The sequence below is a fragment of the Nomascus leucogenys genome, chromosome 13, assembly GCF_006542625.1.
Source record: "Nomascus leucogenys isolate Asia chromosome 13, Asia_NLE_v1, whole genome shotgun sequence".
Lineage (NCBI taxonomy): Eukaryota > Metazoa > Chordata > Mammalia > Primates > Hylobatidae > Nomascus > Nomascus leucogenys.
Genome location: NC_044393.1, coordinates 56,413,465 through 56,431,373, shown reverse-complemented (window position 1 = coordinate 56,431,373; position 17,909 = coordinate 56,413,465). Strand labels below are relative to the sequence as shown.

Sequence of the window (17,909 nt, the reverse complement as noted above, 5' to 3'; positions counted from 1 at the left end):
TCTAACTGTATGTTTTTACCCATTTACCAACCCCCACTTTCTCCCCCACCCAAAACACACACCCCTTCCCAGCCTCTTTGATATCTATCCTTCTACTCTCTCCCTCCATGAGATCAAAAATTTAAGCTCCCATATATGAGTAAAAATGTGCAATCTTTTGTCTTTCTGTGCTTGGCCTGTTTCACTTAATGACTTGCAGTTCCATCAGCATTGTTGCAGATGTCCAGATTTCATTCTCTTTTTGTGGCCAAGTAATATCCCATTGTGTGTATATGTCATGTTTTCTTTATCCATTCATCCTTCAATGGACGCTTAGGTTGATTTCATATCTTTGCTTTTGCGAATAGTGCTACAATAAACATAAGCCCCTTTGATACACTATATCCTTTTCTTTAGATAAATACCCAGTAATGAGATTGCTGAAGTATATGGTAGTTCTCTTTTTAGTTTTTTGAGAAATCTCTGTACTGTTTTCCATAGTGACTATATTAATTTACCTTTCTGCCAACAATTCATAAGTGTTCCCTTTTCTCTGCATCCTCACCAGTATCTGTTATTTTTTGTTTTTTTTAATAGTAGTCCTTCTAACTGGGGTAAGGTCATATCTTGTTGTGGTTTTGATTTGCATTTCCCTGATGATTAGTGATGTTGACAATTTTTTAATGTACCTGTTGTCCATTTGTATGTCTTCTCTTGAGAAATGTCTATTCCTGTCCTTTGCCCACTTTTTAATGGGATTATTTGTTTCTTACTGTTGAATTGACTGAGTTCTTTCTATGTTCTGGATATTTGGCCCTCTGGCTCCCAGGTGGTCTGCAGTGGTCTTGGCTGTGGCTGCAATGAGCTGCTTGGGTCATTCCCCAGGCCCACAGGTGGCATATGCAAGTGAGTGACTGCTGCGGTAGTAGCGGTAGGCTGGGTTATTTGAGAACCTGCTATACATCATTTTGTTTAAAATTACAATTCAAAAACCCTGTCAGTGACATTGAGGAATGTTGTGAACTCATAAATTGATGTAAAATTTTTTATTTTGTAATACATATTTTCAGGTATATATGATAATTTGTTACATTCATATAATGTGTAAAGATCAAATCAAGGTAATTGGGATATTCATCGCCTTAAGTATATATTTTATTTATGAATTTGAATTATTTTCTTCCAGCCATTTTGAAATGTGCAATAGATTATTGTTAACTGTCATCACCCTGCTGATCTATCGAACTCTGGGTCTTATTTCTTCTATCTAACTGTATGTTTGTAGTCATCAATCAGCCCGTCTTTGTGTCTCTCTCCCCTCGATTTTTTCCAACATCTGGTAACCACCAGTCTACTCACTGTCTTCATGAGATCCACATTTCTAGCTCACACATAGTGTAAGAATATGCAATATTTGTGTTTGTATGCTTGGTGTATTTCACTTTTCATACAGTTTCAGCCATGTTGCTGCAAATGAAAGGATTTCACTCTTTTTTATGACTGAATAATATTCTACTGGGTATATATGCCACATTTTATTTATTTATCCCTTGATGGACAATTAGGTTGATTTCATACTTTGGCTGTTGTGAATAGTGCTTCATTAAACAAGGGAGTACAGATATCTTTTTGATATATTTTATTTCTTTCTTTTGGATGATCTGGCCATTACTGAGAGTGGGGTGTTGAAGTTCTCTACTATTACTGTGTTGCCATCTATCTCTCCTTTTAGATATGTTAATGTTTCCTTTATATACTTGAATGTTTCAATATTGGGTGCATACATATTTATAATTGTTATAAATCTTCTTGCCAAATTGACCCCTTTCTCATTATGTAGTGATCTTTGTCCTTTTTATAGTCTTTAGCTTGTAGTCTCTTTTATCTGATATAAGTATAGTTTTTCCTGCTCTTTTTGGTTTCCAGTTGCATAGAATATCTTTTTGCATCCCTTTACATTCAGTTCATGTGTGTCTTTGTAGGTGAAGTAGGTTTCTTGCAGGCAGTGTATAGTTGAGTCTTGTTTCTTGATCCATTCAGCTACTCTGTGTCTTTTATTATAATTGTGCAATTGAATCCATTTACATTCACTGTTATTACTAATAAGAACTCACTACTGCCATTTTGTTGTTTGTTTCTGGTTGTTTTGTAATTCCTCTCTTCCTTTTTCCCTTTCTTACTGTGTTTTGTTAGTGCTTAAGTAATTTTTGTCTGATAGTATGTTTTAATTTGTTGCTTTTTATTTTTAGTAAATGTTTTAGAGACTTTTGAATCATTATTATGAGGCTTACAAAAAACATAAGTTGTTTTGTTTTATTTTATTTCATTTTATTACTTTTTCGCTTGAAGTCTTGCTCTGTAGCCCAGGCTGGAGTGCAGTGGTGCGATGTCAGCTCACCGCAACCTCCACCTCCCGGGTTCAAGCGATTTTCCTGCCTCCTCCTCCTGAGTAGCTGAGATTACAGGTGCACACCACTGCACCTGGCTATTTTTTGTATTTTTAGTAGAGACAGGGTTTCACCATGTTGGCCAGGCTGGTCTTGAACATAAGTTATTTTAAAGAGATGACAACTTAGATGACAAAAGATACAAAGAAAGAAAAAACTTTAAAAACTTTACATTTTAACTCCATTCTCCTATATTCTGACTTTTTGTTTGCTCAATTTACTTTTTTTACCGAGAAACACCTGTGAATCAGTTTACATATTTTTGTGTTGCCTATAAATATAAAACATGTCAATCTTTAAATATCAATATGATATATCTAACAGATTGCTATAGCTATTATTGTTTTTCATAGATGTGTCATGCCAGAGTTATGAGTGGATCACACAGCACAGTTACAGTATTAGAGTATTCTGGTTTTGTTTGTGTACTTAATTTTACTGGTGGGTTTTATACCTTCAGATGTTTTTTGTTTATTTGCATATTACTGGTTTTTTTTTTTCTTTCAGAATTTTAAGAACTCCATTTAGTATCTCTTGTAAGACAGGTCTGATGGTGGTGAATCCTTTCAACTTCTGTCTTCTTCCTTTTTGAAGCATAGCTTTGTTGGATACAGTATTTTGGATAGCATTTTTTTTTTTTTTTTTTACTTTGAAAATGTTATCCCACTCTCTCCTGGCCTGTGTGGTTACCATTGAGAAGTCTGTTGCCAGACCAATTGTAATGCTCCTTTATATAGTATTGGTTTCTTTTGCTGCTTTTAGGATCTTCTCTTTGTCCTTGGCCTTTGAGATTTTAATTATTATATGCCTTGGGGTAGTTTTATTTGATTCTAATCTGTTTGATTTTTTTCAACCTTCCTGTAACTGGATATTCATAGCTTTCTCAAATTTTGGAAGTTTTTTTTATTATCTTCAAGCTTGGAATACTTCTGTAAGATCAACTTCTTTAGCTTCGGCTTATGAGTGGAAACATGCAGCATTTATCTTTCTGTTCCTGGCTTATCTTACTTAACATAATGTCCTCCACCCTCATTCATGTTCCCTTGAATGACAAGATTTCGTTCTTTTTATGGCTGAATAGTATTCTATAGTGTGGATATACCACATTTTCTTAATCCATTTCTCTGTAGATACTTAGGTTGATTCCATATCTTGACTAGTGCTGCAGTAAACATGAGAATGAAGATACCTCTTTGACATACTGATTTCCTTTCCTTTGGATATATACCTAGTACTGAGATTGCAGGAATTTTCAAAACACTACTAAACCGTGCATTCTTAAGTGGGGGCAATATTGACCCCAAGAGAGAGAAAATAGTTCTCATTTTTCTTTCTTAGTTTCTCTTATTGGGGAGAAACTAAACCTTATTAATCAAATCTAATTATAGTATATAATTATATATTAAATATAAGCAAAATATATGTACTATATTATATAGGTATAAGTATAGTTAATTGTTTAATTTTTATTTTTGGAGAGTGATAGTAAAAAAAAAAAAAAAAGGTTGAGACACACTGCAGTAAACTATATGAAAGGGGTTTTAAACCCTTTAACACCACTATTTAACAGTGATCTCTAGGTAAGAGTATGAGATTAGGCATTAGGCATTTGAGTTTAAGAGGAACTTTTACTTTTTACTCTATGTATGTTAGTACTGAAATTTTTACATCCAGAATTTACTGTTCTAGTTAGCATTAACATTTAGATTATCTCTATTGCTCCTCCAAAAAATTTAAAAGAATAATGGAAGCATCATATTTAATCCTTTCATCCAGAGACAACACCTGTTATTATTTTATAAAAAGTCTTTGTGTTTATCTGTATATATTTTAATAAATGCTATCTGTTCTACCTTCAAAATGTATTTAAAATCTGACTACTTTTCACTATCTTTGACTGCGTCATTAATCTAAGCTCTTATTTTATAAAACAAAAAGTTGATTGCATTACAAATATTTTTTCTCTCTGAACAATATACATGTAAAAGCTAATATTTTGATTTTAATGGAAATTCTTTGGGTTTCTTATTTTGTTCTGTAGTGTGTGTATAGGGTTGTACATGTATAGGGTTTCTTACTTTGCTCTGTGGTGTTCATCTTGAAGTTCCTATTTAATTTCCATAGCTTTCTTCTCTGTAATGAGACAGCAAAATGTTTCCCCCGAAGGCTATTTTTCAACAAAGAAATTTTTCTTTGCCGTATTTTATTTGCTTTGCCAGGGTCCCTCTGCTTTGAATCCAGAAAATGATTAAGAACTAATTTAAAATTAATACATACTTGGTTTCTTTGATGAAATCAGCAGGCTTCCTTATTCACAACATGATTTATCCACAGAGATCTCTGGCACAGACCTTTTGCTAGGTCTTTCACACTCTCCTTCCTTTGATCTTAATTTAGCTCCCTCTGCTTCTCTCTGACCTCCTCTCAGTAAGCACACTGACTTAGAAAAAATTGATCAAGGACCAAAAAAAATTGTATTGCTTATCTTCACCTCCCCCTTCTGCCTCAAAGATATCTACTTCTTTTTCAGGCTTAGTTTTCAACTTTTGTTTTTTGATTCCACATCATCCCATCTTGGTTTTCTCCAGTATCAACTTCTTTCCTCCTTCCTTCTTTTCAATGTTTTACCATCTAAATATTTTTTTAAAACAACAAAAACCTTTATTTTCTTTATTTTCTTCTAAACACTTTTTTCCTTCACACTTGGGTTTCAGTAAGCTACCTGGTATGTCTACTTCCCTGCTTCTCTTTTGCGCCACACCCTTGATGTCAAGGTTTTACTCTACTGAAACCTTGTTGGTCTGTGCACCTTAGTGACCCAGCTGCCAAATCCTTCTGCCCACTTCTCAGACCATGTTTACTTCACTCATCTGAGGTGATTGACCACTTCTTCTTAAATCTCTCCTCCCTCAGGTATTCTCACTCTTCAGAATTCCTTTATTGATTCCTCCTCCTCTTCATCCCCTTCCTTTTAAAATATTTGTAAAATTTCAAACATATACCAAACTATAGAACCCAAGTATACGACAGTGAATCCCTATATACCTGTCATCCAGTTTCAGTGATTATTAACTTATGCTCAATATTTATTTTATAATCATCTCCACTCACTCCTCTCTCTCCACTCTGAATCATTTCTTCCACCAACTTTTAATTGATTTATTCCCTGTGGCCCACCCTCAACATTATTTTCTTCCCATGCCACATGCAATATATGGAAAAGCTCGCACAGGCTAATAGTTTCTACCACCTCTAAATGCTGATAACACTTAAATCTATTTTTTTAGCATAGATCTTGCTGAAAAGCAGTCAGTGGCCAAGCGTGGTGGCTCATGCCTGTAATCCTAGCACTTTCAGAGGCCAAGGTGGGCAGATCACGTGAGGTCAGGAGTTCGAGACCATCCTGGCCAACATGGCGAAACCCCATCTCTACTAAAAATACAAAAATTATCTGGGCGTGGTAGCAGGCGCCTGTAATCCCAGCTACTCAGGAGGCTGAGGCATGGGAATCATTTATCATTTGAACCCTGGAGGCGGAAGCTGCAGTGAGCCGAGATCGTGCCACTGTACTCCAGCCTGGGTAACAGAGTGGGACTCCATCTCAAAAAAAAAAAAACAGAAAAAAAAATGAGGCAAGCAGGGTCATCTCCACTTGGATGCTCCACAGGTTCCAGAAGCATAAGTCTAAAAGAGCACAACTCTCTTTGCCCACCTGCTGCTCCTTCTTAAATTCTATTTTGGTTGCATAATCTTCATCCTCCTAGTTCTTCATAAATATATTTAGTCCTAGTTATTAATAAATACATCTTCTGGCCCATCAAGTTGTATCAGTTTTCCTGCTGCCCACTCTTACTCTACTACTATGGCCATAGAAAAGGTCCCTTTTGCCTAGATTTTTTCAGTAAATTTGTAACTGATCTTTTTGCCTGCAGACTTGATACCACCACACACACTATTCATCTTCCACATAATTATCAGAGTGATTTTCTTTTTTTTTTTTTTTTTTTTTGAGATGGAGTCTTGCTCTGTTGTCCAGTCTGGAGTGCAGTGGCGTGATCTTGGCTCACTGCAAGCTCCACCTCCCGGGTTCACACCATTCTCCTGCCTCAGCCTCCCAAGTAGCTGGGACTATAGGCACCCGCCACCATGCCTGGCTAATTTTTTTGTATTTTTAGTAGAGACTGTTTCATAGTGGTAGCCAGGATGGTCCCGATCTCCTGACCTCGTGATCTCAGCCTCCCAAAGTGCTGGGATTACAGGCGTGAGCCACCATGCCAAGCCCAGAATGATTTTCTTATAGCACAGCTTGATCATGGTATTATCTTACTAAAACTCTCAAGCAGTTCACTATTATATCTATGATGAATGTAGACATACCTTGATCTGATCGTTGTCTTACTTTCCATTCTTATGTCCTCTCTCTTTCCTGAATGCTCACTTTTTATTCAGAGGATAGAAAACACTTTTTCACATCTCTGTGTACTGTTAGCTGGGTGCGGTGGCACACACCTGTAGTCCCAACTACTCGGGAGGCCTAGACAGGAGAATCGCTTGAACCCAGAAGGCAGAGGTTGCAGTGAGCCGAGATCGCACTACTGCACTCCAGCCTGGGCAACAGGGTGAGACTCCATCTCAAAAAAAAAAAAAAAAAAAAGATCTAGCTCAAGAGATCCTGATTCTTCATAACAAAATAAATCCCATGAAAATATTATTCCTACTATTTACATGAGGAAATCAAAAGCTCAGAAAGATGAAGTCACCTTTCCAAAGTCATAGCACAAGTGGTAGACCTTGAATTTGAGTCAAGGTTATTTGACTTCAAAGCCCATACTCTTTTCACTGTAGCCAGCACAATAACAATAAGGTTAGCATGAACGTTTGGACCTTGTTCTCTGTGCAGCAAGAAGCAGTCAAATATATTTGAGCCAGGAAATCCATGGTCAATTTGGTGTTATAAAGAGAAAAACTAACGAATATATGCTTTGAAAGCTGTTTTGTTTAAGTATTAATTATTCTAAGTTTCTCTGTATACATTTAATTATGTTGAAATCAGTGACTAAAGCAAAGACCAAGCCATAATTCTAAATAATAGATTTATCTTTACAAAGCTCTGACATTTTTGTGTATTTTACTTTTGTTCTATTTATGTGTAATAATATGTGTCTGTTTGGTTTTATTATCAGTTTACGTTGGTCTCAGCCAAAAGTCCAAATTTCATTGTTTCTTAAAGTTAGAATTACACTGTTTGTATTTATAACCAAGAAATAAGGCCAGAAAGATATTTTAAATTACAAATGTTTCCCTGAATTGGTCTGATAACATGATTCCATTTAACTTAATGTAAGACATACTGGGAGTCAGTTATAAATAGATCATTGTCAAATATCCTTCCAGTTCAAATCTACTTGAATTATTCAAAATGTAGTTCAATTAATTTTGTTTCAAAATGTTTAGAAGCAGATATGCAACAGGCTGACTTGACTTGAAACAAGCACAATGATTTTTATATAGCTTCATATTTTCTTTATGCAGGAAATTATATTTATGTGATGTAGTTTTGACAATAAAATTTTGTTTTTGTTTTCTTAAAGAAAGGGTCTTATTCTGTCATCCAGGCTGGAGTGCAGTGGTGCGATCCTGGCTCACTGCAGCCTTGAACTCCTGAGCTAAAGCAGTCTCCTGCCTCAGCCTCCCAAGTAGCTGAGACCACAGGCACATGCTCCCACACTCAGTGAATTTTTAAAATTTTTGTGTAGAAATGGGGGTCTCGCTGTTGCCCAGGCTGGTCTTGAACTCCTGGCCTCAAGCGATCTTCCTGCCTTGGCCTCCCAGAGTGTTGGAATTACAGGTATGAGCCACTGCACATGGCAATAACATTTCTGACTATCCTTTGATAATTAAAATTAACATTCTATTTTTTTATATTTTGGTAGGAGATATACTATTATATAGTATAGTATATGTACATATACTATTATATATGTGTATATATAGGGACACATCATACATACACAGCATATACATATCTGTATAAATAGATGGGTATACAGATATAGAAAATCATTGCTTTAACATACTATCTTACCCTGAAATCCACTTTTTTATTATTATCTTCCATACTTTCCCATTCCCTCTGACTCTACTTTATCTCTCTTTATCTCTCCCAAGGACTTTTCACATCCTTTCTTGTTCCCACAGCTATGTGTCCTTCTTAGTACATCTCTTTAGTAGCTGCCTCTAGCTCTTAATTTAGACAAGTCCTTGGGATTGACTGACTGACTTATTCAACAATTGTATTAGGGTATCAGGGTTCTTCAGAGAAACAAAAGCAACAGGAAATGTTATATATTTGTATATAGAAAATAAGGAATTGGCCAATGGGATTATGGAGACAAGTCTGTAGATCTGTAGATCTGTAGTTGTCAAGCTGGAAAGCCAATGATGTAGTCACAGTCCAAAGGCCTGCAGGCTCAGACCTAGAAAAAGCTGGCGTTTCAGTGGTGGCGTATGCCTGTAGTCCCAGGTACTCAGGAGGCTGAGGCAGGAGAATCACTTGAGCTAGGGAAGTGGAGGTTGCAATGAGCCAAGATCACACCACTGCACTCCAGCCTGGGCGACAGAGCGAGATTCCATCTTAAAAAAATAATAATAAAAACATAATAGTAAAAATAAAATAAATTGTTTTCTGTTTCCAAAAAGTTTCCTTAAAAATATTTTTACTATTGTTTTAACTAGTGAAATTTCTTAAGAGCTTTATGGGGGAAAGAATCTCAGGCTATGATAATTGTACTGAAATATGTATTAGAATAACTTTTTTAAATAAGGGAAGTAACTAATTCATTTTCCCTTTCTCCCATCTCTTGACAATTACCATTATTCTTTCTGCTTCTAAGAGTTTTGACTATTTTAGCTACTTCATATAAGTAGAATCTTGCAGCATTTATCTTTTTGTGACTGGCTTGTTTCACTTACTGTAACATTTTCAAGGTTCATTCATGTTGTAGCATATGATAGGATTTCTTTCTTTTTTAAGACTGAATATTGTTCTATTGTAAGTACAGTCATGCACCACATAATGACATTTCAGTCAATGACAGGCTGCACATACAACTGTGGCCTCATAAGACTGTAGTACTGTATATTTGCTGTGTCTTTTTGATGTTTGGATACACAAATGTACTATTGTGTTACAATTACCTATGGTATTCATTACAATAACATGTACAAGTTTGTAGCCCAGGAGTGATAGGCTATCACATAAAACCTATTTGTGTAGTAGGCTATCCCATCTAGGTTTGTGTTAAGTACATTCTGTGATTTTTGCACAATGACAGAATTGCCTAATGAGGCATTTCTCAGGCACATTCCTATCATTCAGAAATGCATGACTGAATATACTACATTTTCTTTATCCATTAATTCTTTGATAGACATTTGGGTTGTTACCATCTCTTGGCTCTTATGAATAGTGCTGCAGTGAACATGAGTATTCAAATAAATCTTCAAGATCCTGCTTTCAGCTCTTTTACTTATATACCCAGAAATGTAATTGCTGGATCATATGGTAATTTTGAGCAACCTCCCTAATGTTTTCCATAGTGGCTACACTATTTTACATTTCTACCAACAGTGCACAAAGTTTCCAGTTTCTCCACATCCTCGCCGGCACTTGTTATTTACCAGTTTTTTATAGTAGCCATCCTAATGGATGTGAGATGACATCTCAGTATGGTTTTGATTTGCATTTCCATGATGATTAGTGATATTGAGCATCTTTTCATGTGCTTGTTGACCAGCCATTTATTTATTTGCTTTGGAGAAGTGTCTACTCAAGTCCTTTGCCTGTTTTTTAATCCTGGTATTTGTTTTTTTAATTGTTGAATTGTCAGAGCCATTTATATATTCTGAATATTAACTCCTTATTAGATACATGGTTAGCAAATGTTTTCCTCCATTCTGTAGGTTGCCTTTTTACTCTATTGTTTCCTTTGCTGCACAGAAAATTTCAAGTTAGTTATAGTCCAGTTTGTCTATTTCTGCTTTTGTTGCCTGTGTTCATGGTATCCTATACAAGAATTATTGCCAAATCCAGTGTCATACAGCTTTTCTCCTATGTTTTTTTTCTAGGAGTTATAATTTCAGGTCTTAGGTTTAGGTCCTTAATCCATTTTGAGTTAGTTTTTATATTTGGTATGAGGTAAAGGTTCAACTTTATTCTTTTGCATGCATATATCCAGTTTTCCCAGCAGCATTTATTGAATAGACTATCCTTTTCCTATTGTGTAGCCTTGGCACCCTTGTTCAAGATTGTATGACTGTATACTTGATCGTTTTTTTTTTGTCTCTCTACTCCATTGGTCCATATGTCTGTCTTTATGCTGGTACCATACTGTTTTGATTACCAAAGCTTGGTAATATGTTTTTTTCCATTTGGATGGGTTTTATTTTGGTTTTTAGAGATAGGATCTCCCTTTGTTGCCCAGGCTGGCTGCAAACACCTAGGCTCAAGCAGTTCTCCCACCTCATCCTCCGAGTAGCTGAGACTACAGGTGTGTTCCAGTGCACCTGGCTCTGTAATATGTCTTGAAGTCAGGAAGTCTGAAGCCTCTAGCTTTGTTTTTTCCCTCAAGAAAGATATTTGGGATCCCTGGAGATTCTATATAAATTTTAGTATTTTTTTATTTCTGCAAAAATGCCATTGAGATTTTGAGAATCTGCAGATCATGTGGGGAGTATGGACATTTTAACAATATTACGTCTTCCAATCCATAACACAGGATGCTTTCCATTTACTTGTGTCTTCTTTAATTTCTTTCAACCATATTGTGTAGTTTTCAGTATACAAGTTTTTTACCTTCTTGAATAAGTTTATTCTTAAGTATTCTTTTGGATACTGTTATAAAAATAGGGTAGTTTTCTTCATTTTTTTCTGGACACTTCATTGTTAGTTTGTAGAAACACACTAATTTTTGTGTGTTGATTTTGTAGGCTACAACTTGGCTGAATTCAGTTATTATTTTAACAGGCATTTTTGAGGAGTCTAGGATTATCTACATACAAGATCATATCATCTAGAAACAGATATAATTTTACTTCTTCCATTCCAATTTGGATGCTTTTTGTTTCTTTTTCTTGCTTGGTCCTTCTGGCAGTACTCCTAGTACTATATTGTATAGAAGTGGTAAGAGTGGGCATCCTGGCCTTGTTCCTGATCTTAGAGGGAAAGCTTTCTGTTTTGCACCATGGAGTAGGATGTTAGCTGCAGATTTTTCTTATGTGGCCTTTATTATGTTGATATAATTTCCTTCCAGTCCTAGTTTGTTGAGTGTTTTTATCATCAGATGGTGTTAAATTTTGTTGAATGCTTTTTCTGCATTAATTGAGACGACCATGTGGTTTTAGTCCTTCATTCTGTTAATGTGGTATATTATACTTCCTTAACATGATAAAAAGCATCTACTTTAAACTAAGATACACAAGACATAATACATAAAATCACAGAAATCTGAATGTATTTTCTGATCGTTGCATAAGAAATCAACAATGATTTGATTTGCCTTGTTTATGATAAACAGTTCTTGAGTAAATTTACAACCATAAGACTTATTTTAAAAAGGAACAATTAATAATGGAAATGAAAGTGTACACAGGTATAAAAGTTACAAGTCAGTATTTTTCATTGGTCATTTTGTTCACTTGTCCAAAATTATAATTTAATTTTGGGGACTGTAGCAATATTTTAACATTAGAGATATTTTATTTTATTTTTACTCTTACTTTGTTTTTCTGTTTGTTTGTTTGTTTCTTGAGACCAAGTTTTGGTCTGTTGCCCAGGCTGAAATGCAGTGGCGCAATCTTGGCTCACTGCAACCTCGGCCTCCTGGGTTTAAGTGATTCTCCTGCCGCAGTCTCCCAAGTAGCTGGGATTACAGGCATGCGCCACTACACCCGGCTAACTTTTGTATTTTTAGTAGAGACGGGGTTTCACCATGTTGGCAAGGCTGGTCTCAAACTCCTGACCTCAGGTGATCCACCCGCCTTGGCCTCCCAAAGTACTGGGATTACAGTTGTGAGCCACTGTGCCCAGTCTTAAAATATTACTTTGAACCATATGAAGTTGGCATTTCTGGCTGCAAAAATAGTAGAATATTGGCAGTGTTATATTGTATACCACACATGTTGGATGTATCTTAAAGTATTTGGCAAAATTTCTAAGAGTGTGATTCTATTTTAACAGTGTTAAAGTTCTTTGTCTTTCTTTAACAAATGATACTTTAATTAATATTTGTCTTTTCTTTATAGTGCTTACTTTTTAAAACATATATTCAAAGTTGAAAGTATCATGCTAAACTGAGTAGTAGTAATTCCTGTGAGTTTTTTTAAAACTATATCTATGTTTCAGCCATTCTCTTTTGTAATAGTGAATTATTTCTTGTTAGTTATCCTTAATGTAAGCATGCTTTTGTCTATCATTTTGTTATAGTCACACAAATTGCCCTCTGTATTTAAAAAAATGATGATGACAGTAATAATCTTAATAATAATATCTAACATTCATTGAGAGTTTATTGTATTTCAGACATTGTCCCAAGACTTTTATTAATTTGTTTAATCCTCATAATTATCTTGCAATGTTATCACCATTTTTCATATGAAGAACAAAGGCCCTGAATGGCTAAGAAACATGCCCAAGGTTACACTAGCTATTACATGGCAGAGAAGAATAATGACTGACTACTTAAACATGAGACATAATTTGAATCATCTTTATATTTCCATTTAATTAATAATTCTATTGTTTGATGGTAAATGTCTAAAATTTTTATTTAAATTTTAAATAAATTTTCAAGGTTACATGTTACCCATTATGATTTCTTAAAATAAATGTATTTTTTTTATTTTTTTTAAATTTTTGTTTGTTTTTCACAGGATGGACAACCTGAAATTTTCTACACATTTTGGAATTCAGTAACTCAGGCACTTTCTTCTCAATTTCATATGGCAACAAACTGTAAGTTTACTACTTATTTTGAAAATTAATTTCAAAGTTTTAAGTTATTTTATCATTTGATGTCAAGAAGCTTTGCTGTATTGGTTTACAAAACATTTTTATTGCTATTTTAAAATTCCTGGCTAATTGTCATTTTGTCTAGATGTTTAATCTGGAATCTCTTAGACATATATTCAGTAAACAAAATTTTTACACATTTTTGTAATTAATATTTAGAATAAAAGTCTCCAGAAAAATAAATCAATATCTTATTATTCAGACATCAGAAGAACTCTGTCTGAATTTTTCCTAGAGTGTGTAAAGCAGTTAATGTTGAAAAATTTAGTTCATGCTTTTAGAATTAGTTTATAACTAGGCTGGGCACGGTGGCTCACGCCTGTAATCCCAGCACTTTGGGAGGCCGAGGTGGGCGGATCATGAGGTCAGGAGATCAAGACCATCCTGGCTGACACGGTGAAACCCCGTCTCTACTAAAAATACAAAAAAAAAATTAGCCGGGCGAGGTGGCGGGCGCCTATAGTCCCAGCTACGCGGGAAGCTGAGGCAGGAGAATGGCGTGAACCCTGGGGGACGGAGCTTGCAGTGAGCCAAGATCGCGCCACTGCATTCCAGCCTGGGTGACAGCGAGACTCCGTTTCAAAAAAAAAAAAAAAAAAAAGAATTAGTTTATAACTAAAAGATATAAAAATACAGAGACTTTGCAAATTGTTTATTGTTAAAAATGAAGATTTAATGAATAAACAGATGAAATATCTACATCATGAATTAAAAGTTGGTCATTCAAATATGTTCCACAAAACTTTTTCTTAATTTCTTTGTATCATGAAATAATGGCCTGGTAGGTCTATACAATGAAATATGCAAACCAGCTAATATCTGATGCGTGTGTTTATCTAAATACTTTAGGTAAGAGTATATAATGTACCTAGGCCTTTAAAAAAGTGTTGGAGTTCATTTCTATTTAAATTTTTATTCACAAGCATTTACTAGAAGGACTTACTGTATGCTAAATATTATGTAGTCACTGCCCTCCCCACACTGACCAGAGTTAAATAAACTAGTCTGCTTGTCTCTCTACTTATTTCTAATGAAGTATGTAGTAAGACAGTAACCACAAAGAGTTCTTCATTCATTTGTAGCTAAACAGAACTTAAGCTAATTGGATATTAGGATCCATTTATTCCATTTACTTGTTGTGTTGTGTTTTGTTTTGTTTTGTTTTTTTCCAGACGGAGTCTCGCTCTGTCACCCAGGCTGGAGTGCAGTCTCATGATCTCGGCTCTCTGCCACCTCTGCCTCCTGGGTTCAAGCAATTCTCCTGCCTCAGCCTCCCTAGTAGCTGGGACGACAGGAATGTGCCACCACACCTGGCTAATTTTTTTGTATTTTTAGTAAAGACGGGGTTTCACCATGTTGGTCAGGCTGGTCTCGAACTCCTGACCTCAAATGATCGGCCCGCCTTGGCTTCCCAAAGTGCTGGGATTACAGGCATAAGCCACTGCACCCGGCCTGTTCCGTTTACTTGTGAATCACACTGCTCATTTTGGGAGGGAATAAATATTGTATATTTCCTTGGTTTTTGTTTTTGCTCAGCTTTATTGAGATATAATTTATATGCAGTACAAGTCACCAATTTTAAACATAAAATTCTATGACTTTGACAAATGTTTACATTCATATAACCATCATTACAATTAAGATGTAGAACATTTCCATCATCCCCAAATTTTCTTTATGTACTTTTGCAGTTTATCTGCTACTTTCACTCCCTGGGTCCTGGCAACAACTAGAATCATATGGTATGCATTATTTAATCATCAGCATAATTAAGATTCTTCCATGTTGTTGCGTATATCGGTAGTCCATTTCCTTTTAAATTGTTGAATTGTATTCCATTGTGTAGATATATACCACAATTTTTTATCCATTCTGCAGTTGGGAAACAAATTGGATTATTATGAATAAAGTTACAGTTGTTTACATACATATATCTCTTTTGTGGACATATGTGTTCCTTCTCTTGTGCAAATATGTAAGGGTAGAATTGCTCAATTATTTGGTAAATGTTGTTTAACTTTACAGAAACTGCAGTGCTATATTCCAAAGTGGATATACCATTTTGCATTTCCATCAACAATGTGTGATAGTTCCAGTTGCTCTACATTTTTGCCAATGCATGATATTGTCAGTTATTTTAATTTTAGTCATTCCAGTGTGTGTGTACTAGTTTTTTATTGGGGTTTTAGCTTCCACTAGACTAATGATGCTTTCTTAGTTCATTTGGGCTGCTACTACAAAATGCCACAGACTGGGCAACTTATATACAACAGAAATTTATTTCTCACATTTCTGGAGAAATGGCAAGTCCAACATCAGGGTACTGGAAGATTTAGTATTTGGTGAGGGCCTGCTTCCTGGTTCATAGACTGTGCCTTCTGACTGTGTCCTCATGTGTTAGAAAAGGATAGGGAAGCTATCTGAGCCTCTTTTGTAAGTGCACTAATCTCATTCATGAGGACTTTCTCCACCTGACCTCATCGTCTCTGAGAGAATCCACTTCCTAACCCCATCACATTTGGTGAGTAGGTTTCAACATGAATTTGGGGAGATAAAACCATTCAGACCATAGCAGATGTTGACCACATTTTCACAGGCTTAGATGCCATCTGTATAACTTTTTTGGTTTTATGTTTGTCTAAAGGATTGCCCTCTGTTTTTATTGTATTTCTTGTTCTCTTACTGAGTCCCAAGGAATCTTTGCATATTCTGGGTTCATAGTACTTCCTTAGTTGCATGTGTTGAGGATATTTTCCCCTAGAATGTGACTTGGCTTTTTGTTTTCTTAACAGTGCCTTCCAAAGGACAAAAGTTTTAAATCCTGGTCAAATTCAATGTATCAAAGTTTTAAATAATTTGTACTTTTTTTTGACCTAAAAATTATTGCCTAACCCAAAGTCAGAAGCATTTCGTCTTACATTTTATTTTAGAAGTTTTACTAGGTTTGAGTTAATTTTCGAATATGTTGTGAGTTATCTCAACATTCATTTCTTTTAGAACATATGGCTCCAAAAAATTATTCTCTGCCTATTGATTTCTTGGAAACTTTTGTTGAAAATCATTTGGTTATCTATAAGCAAGACTATTTCTGGACTCTTTTTGATGCCATTTTTCTGAATGTCTATGCTTACATCAGTACAACAGGATTTTCGTCACAGTAGTCAAAGTCCTCCTATTTTGTTCTTCTTTATCAAAGTAATTTTGGTTACCATAGGTCTTTTGCATTTCCATATGTGTTTCAGAATTTTGTTCCTACAATAATTGACTCCTGGGATTTTAATGAGGATTGCATTGAATCTACAGATCAATCCATGTGATGATTTAACAGTTTAATATTGAGTCTTCTGATCTACATCCTATATCATTCTATTTATTTAGGACTTTTACATTTTCTCTTATAAATGCTTTATAGTTTTTAGCATGCAGTTCTAACATCTTTTCTTAAATTTATCACTATTTTATATATTTCAGTGCTATTCTATATGTTATTTTTTCATTTTACTTTATAATTGTTGATTTTTAAAATCGAGAAATACAATTGATACTAGTATTTTGACTTTGTGTCCTCTGACTTTGCCAATCTTACTTATTAGTTCTAGTAGTTATTGGTGATTTCTTACAAATATGAAAGTCTCAGTTTTTGTAATAAAAGAAAGCAAATGTAAAACTCACTTATGCAAGCCCTTTGAAACCCTGATGTCTAAGTTGAGTAAAGAGGTGCCTTCTGATGGTAATCATTACTGGGAGGTGGGGGTGTAGAAGAAGTCCTGTTTTAACCTTGTTTGGACTCAGTTTACTGGGAAGGAAAGGATGTCTTACTTAACCAATCATGGTTTTCTGTTCACTGAGCTTCCAAAAAAATCAGTGTGAAGTTTTTCTTAAGCATTATCATCTCCTTTCTCTCAGAGAGTCCTGTAATTATGGAGAAGGTCTCATTTTACAGTGTGACAGAGGGGACTTATACTTATACCTTTAATTATACCTCCCTCTGATCTCTCTTTCCATACTTATCCTTTAAGATACTAGACAATGAAATAGATCTTCTTTTACTGACTAACCTAACCTGCAATTGCAACCAGTTTTAGACTTGGACAACCAGAAGGACACACTTGATATGCATCATGACCTAGACTAGTTGGGGTTTCCTTGTGCTGATTACTGAATCTTGAGATCTCTTAGTGTTGCTGATGTTTAGATAAAAATTCAGTTGAAGAAAACAAGATTATATTTCCTACCATTCACACTAAGAGGGGAACCAGGAGCATTGCCAGTTTTCTGTGGATATTTGAATGATCTATGGCATTTTGCATAGAAAAGATATTCTAAAAGGAAAATTGTCATTGCAAAGTTTTATGTAAACAGATAGAAATCCCTGTTGTTGCTATTAAGCCATAGCTCACATAGTCTAACCTTTA

At 35.1% G+C, this 17,909-nt stretch overlaps 1 protein-coding gene across 1 annotated transcript in view; it reads left to right on the top strand.

Moving 5' to 3' along the window:
* Positions 1-17,909, top strand: part of COG5 (component of oligomeric golgi complex 5) — a 370,238-nt gene that overhangs the window by 228,735 nt on the left and 123,594 nt on the right. Inside the window, exon 11 of the mRNA XM_003268142.3 lies at positions 13,356-13,437. Within this exon, the coding sequence (XP_003268190.2) occupies positions 13,356-13,437 (82 nt within the window). The remainder of the gene's footprint in view (positions 1-13,355; positions 13,438-17,909) is intronic.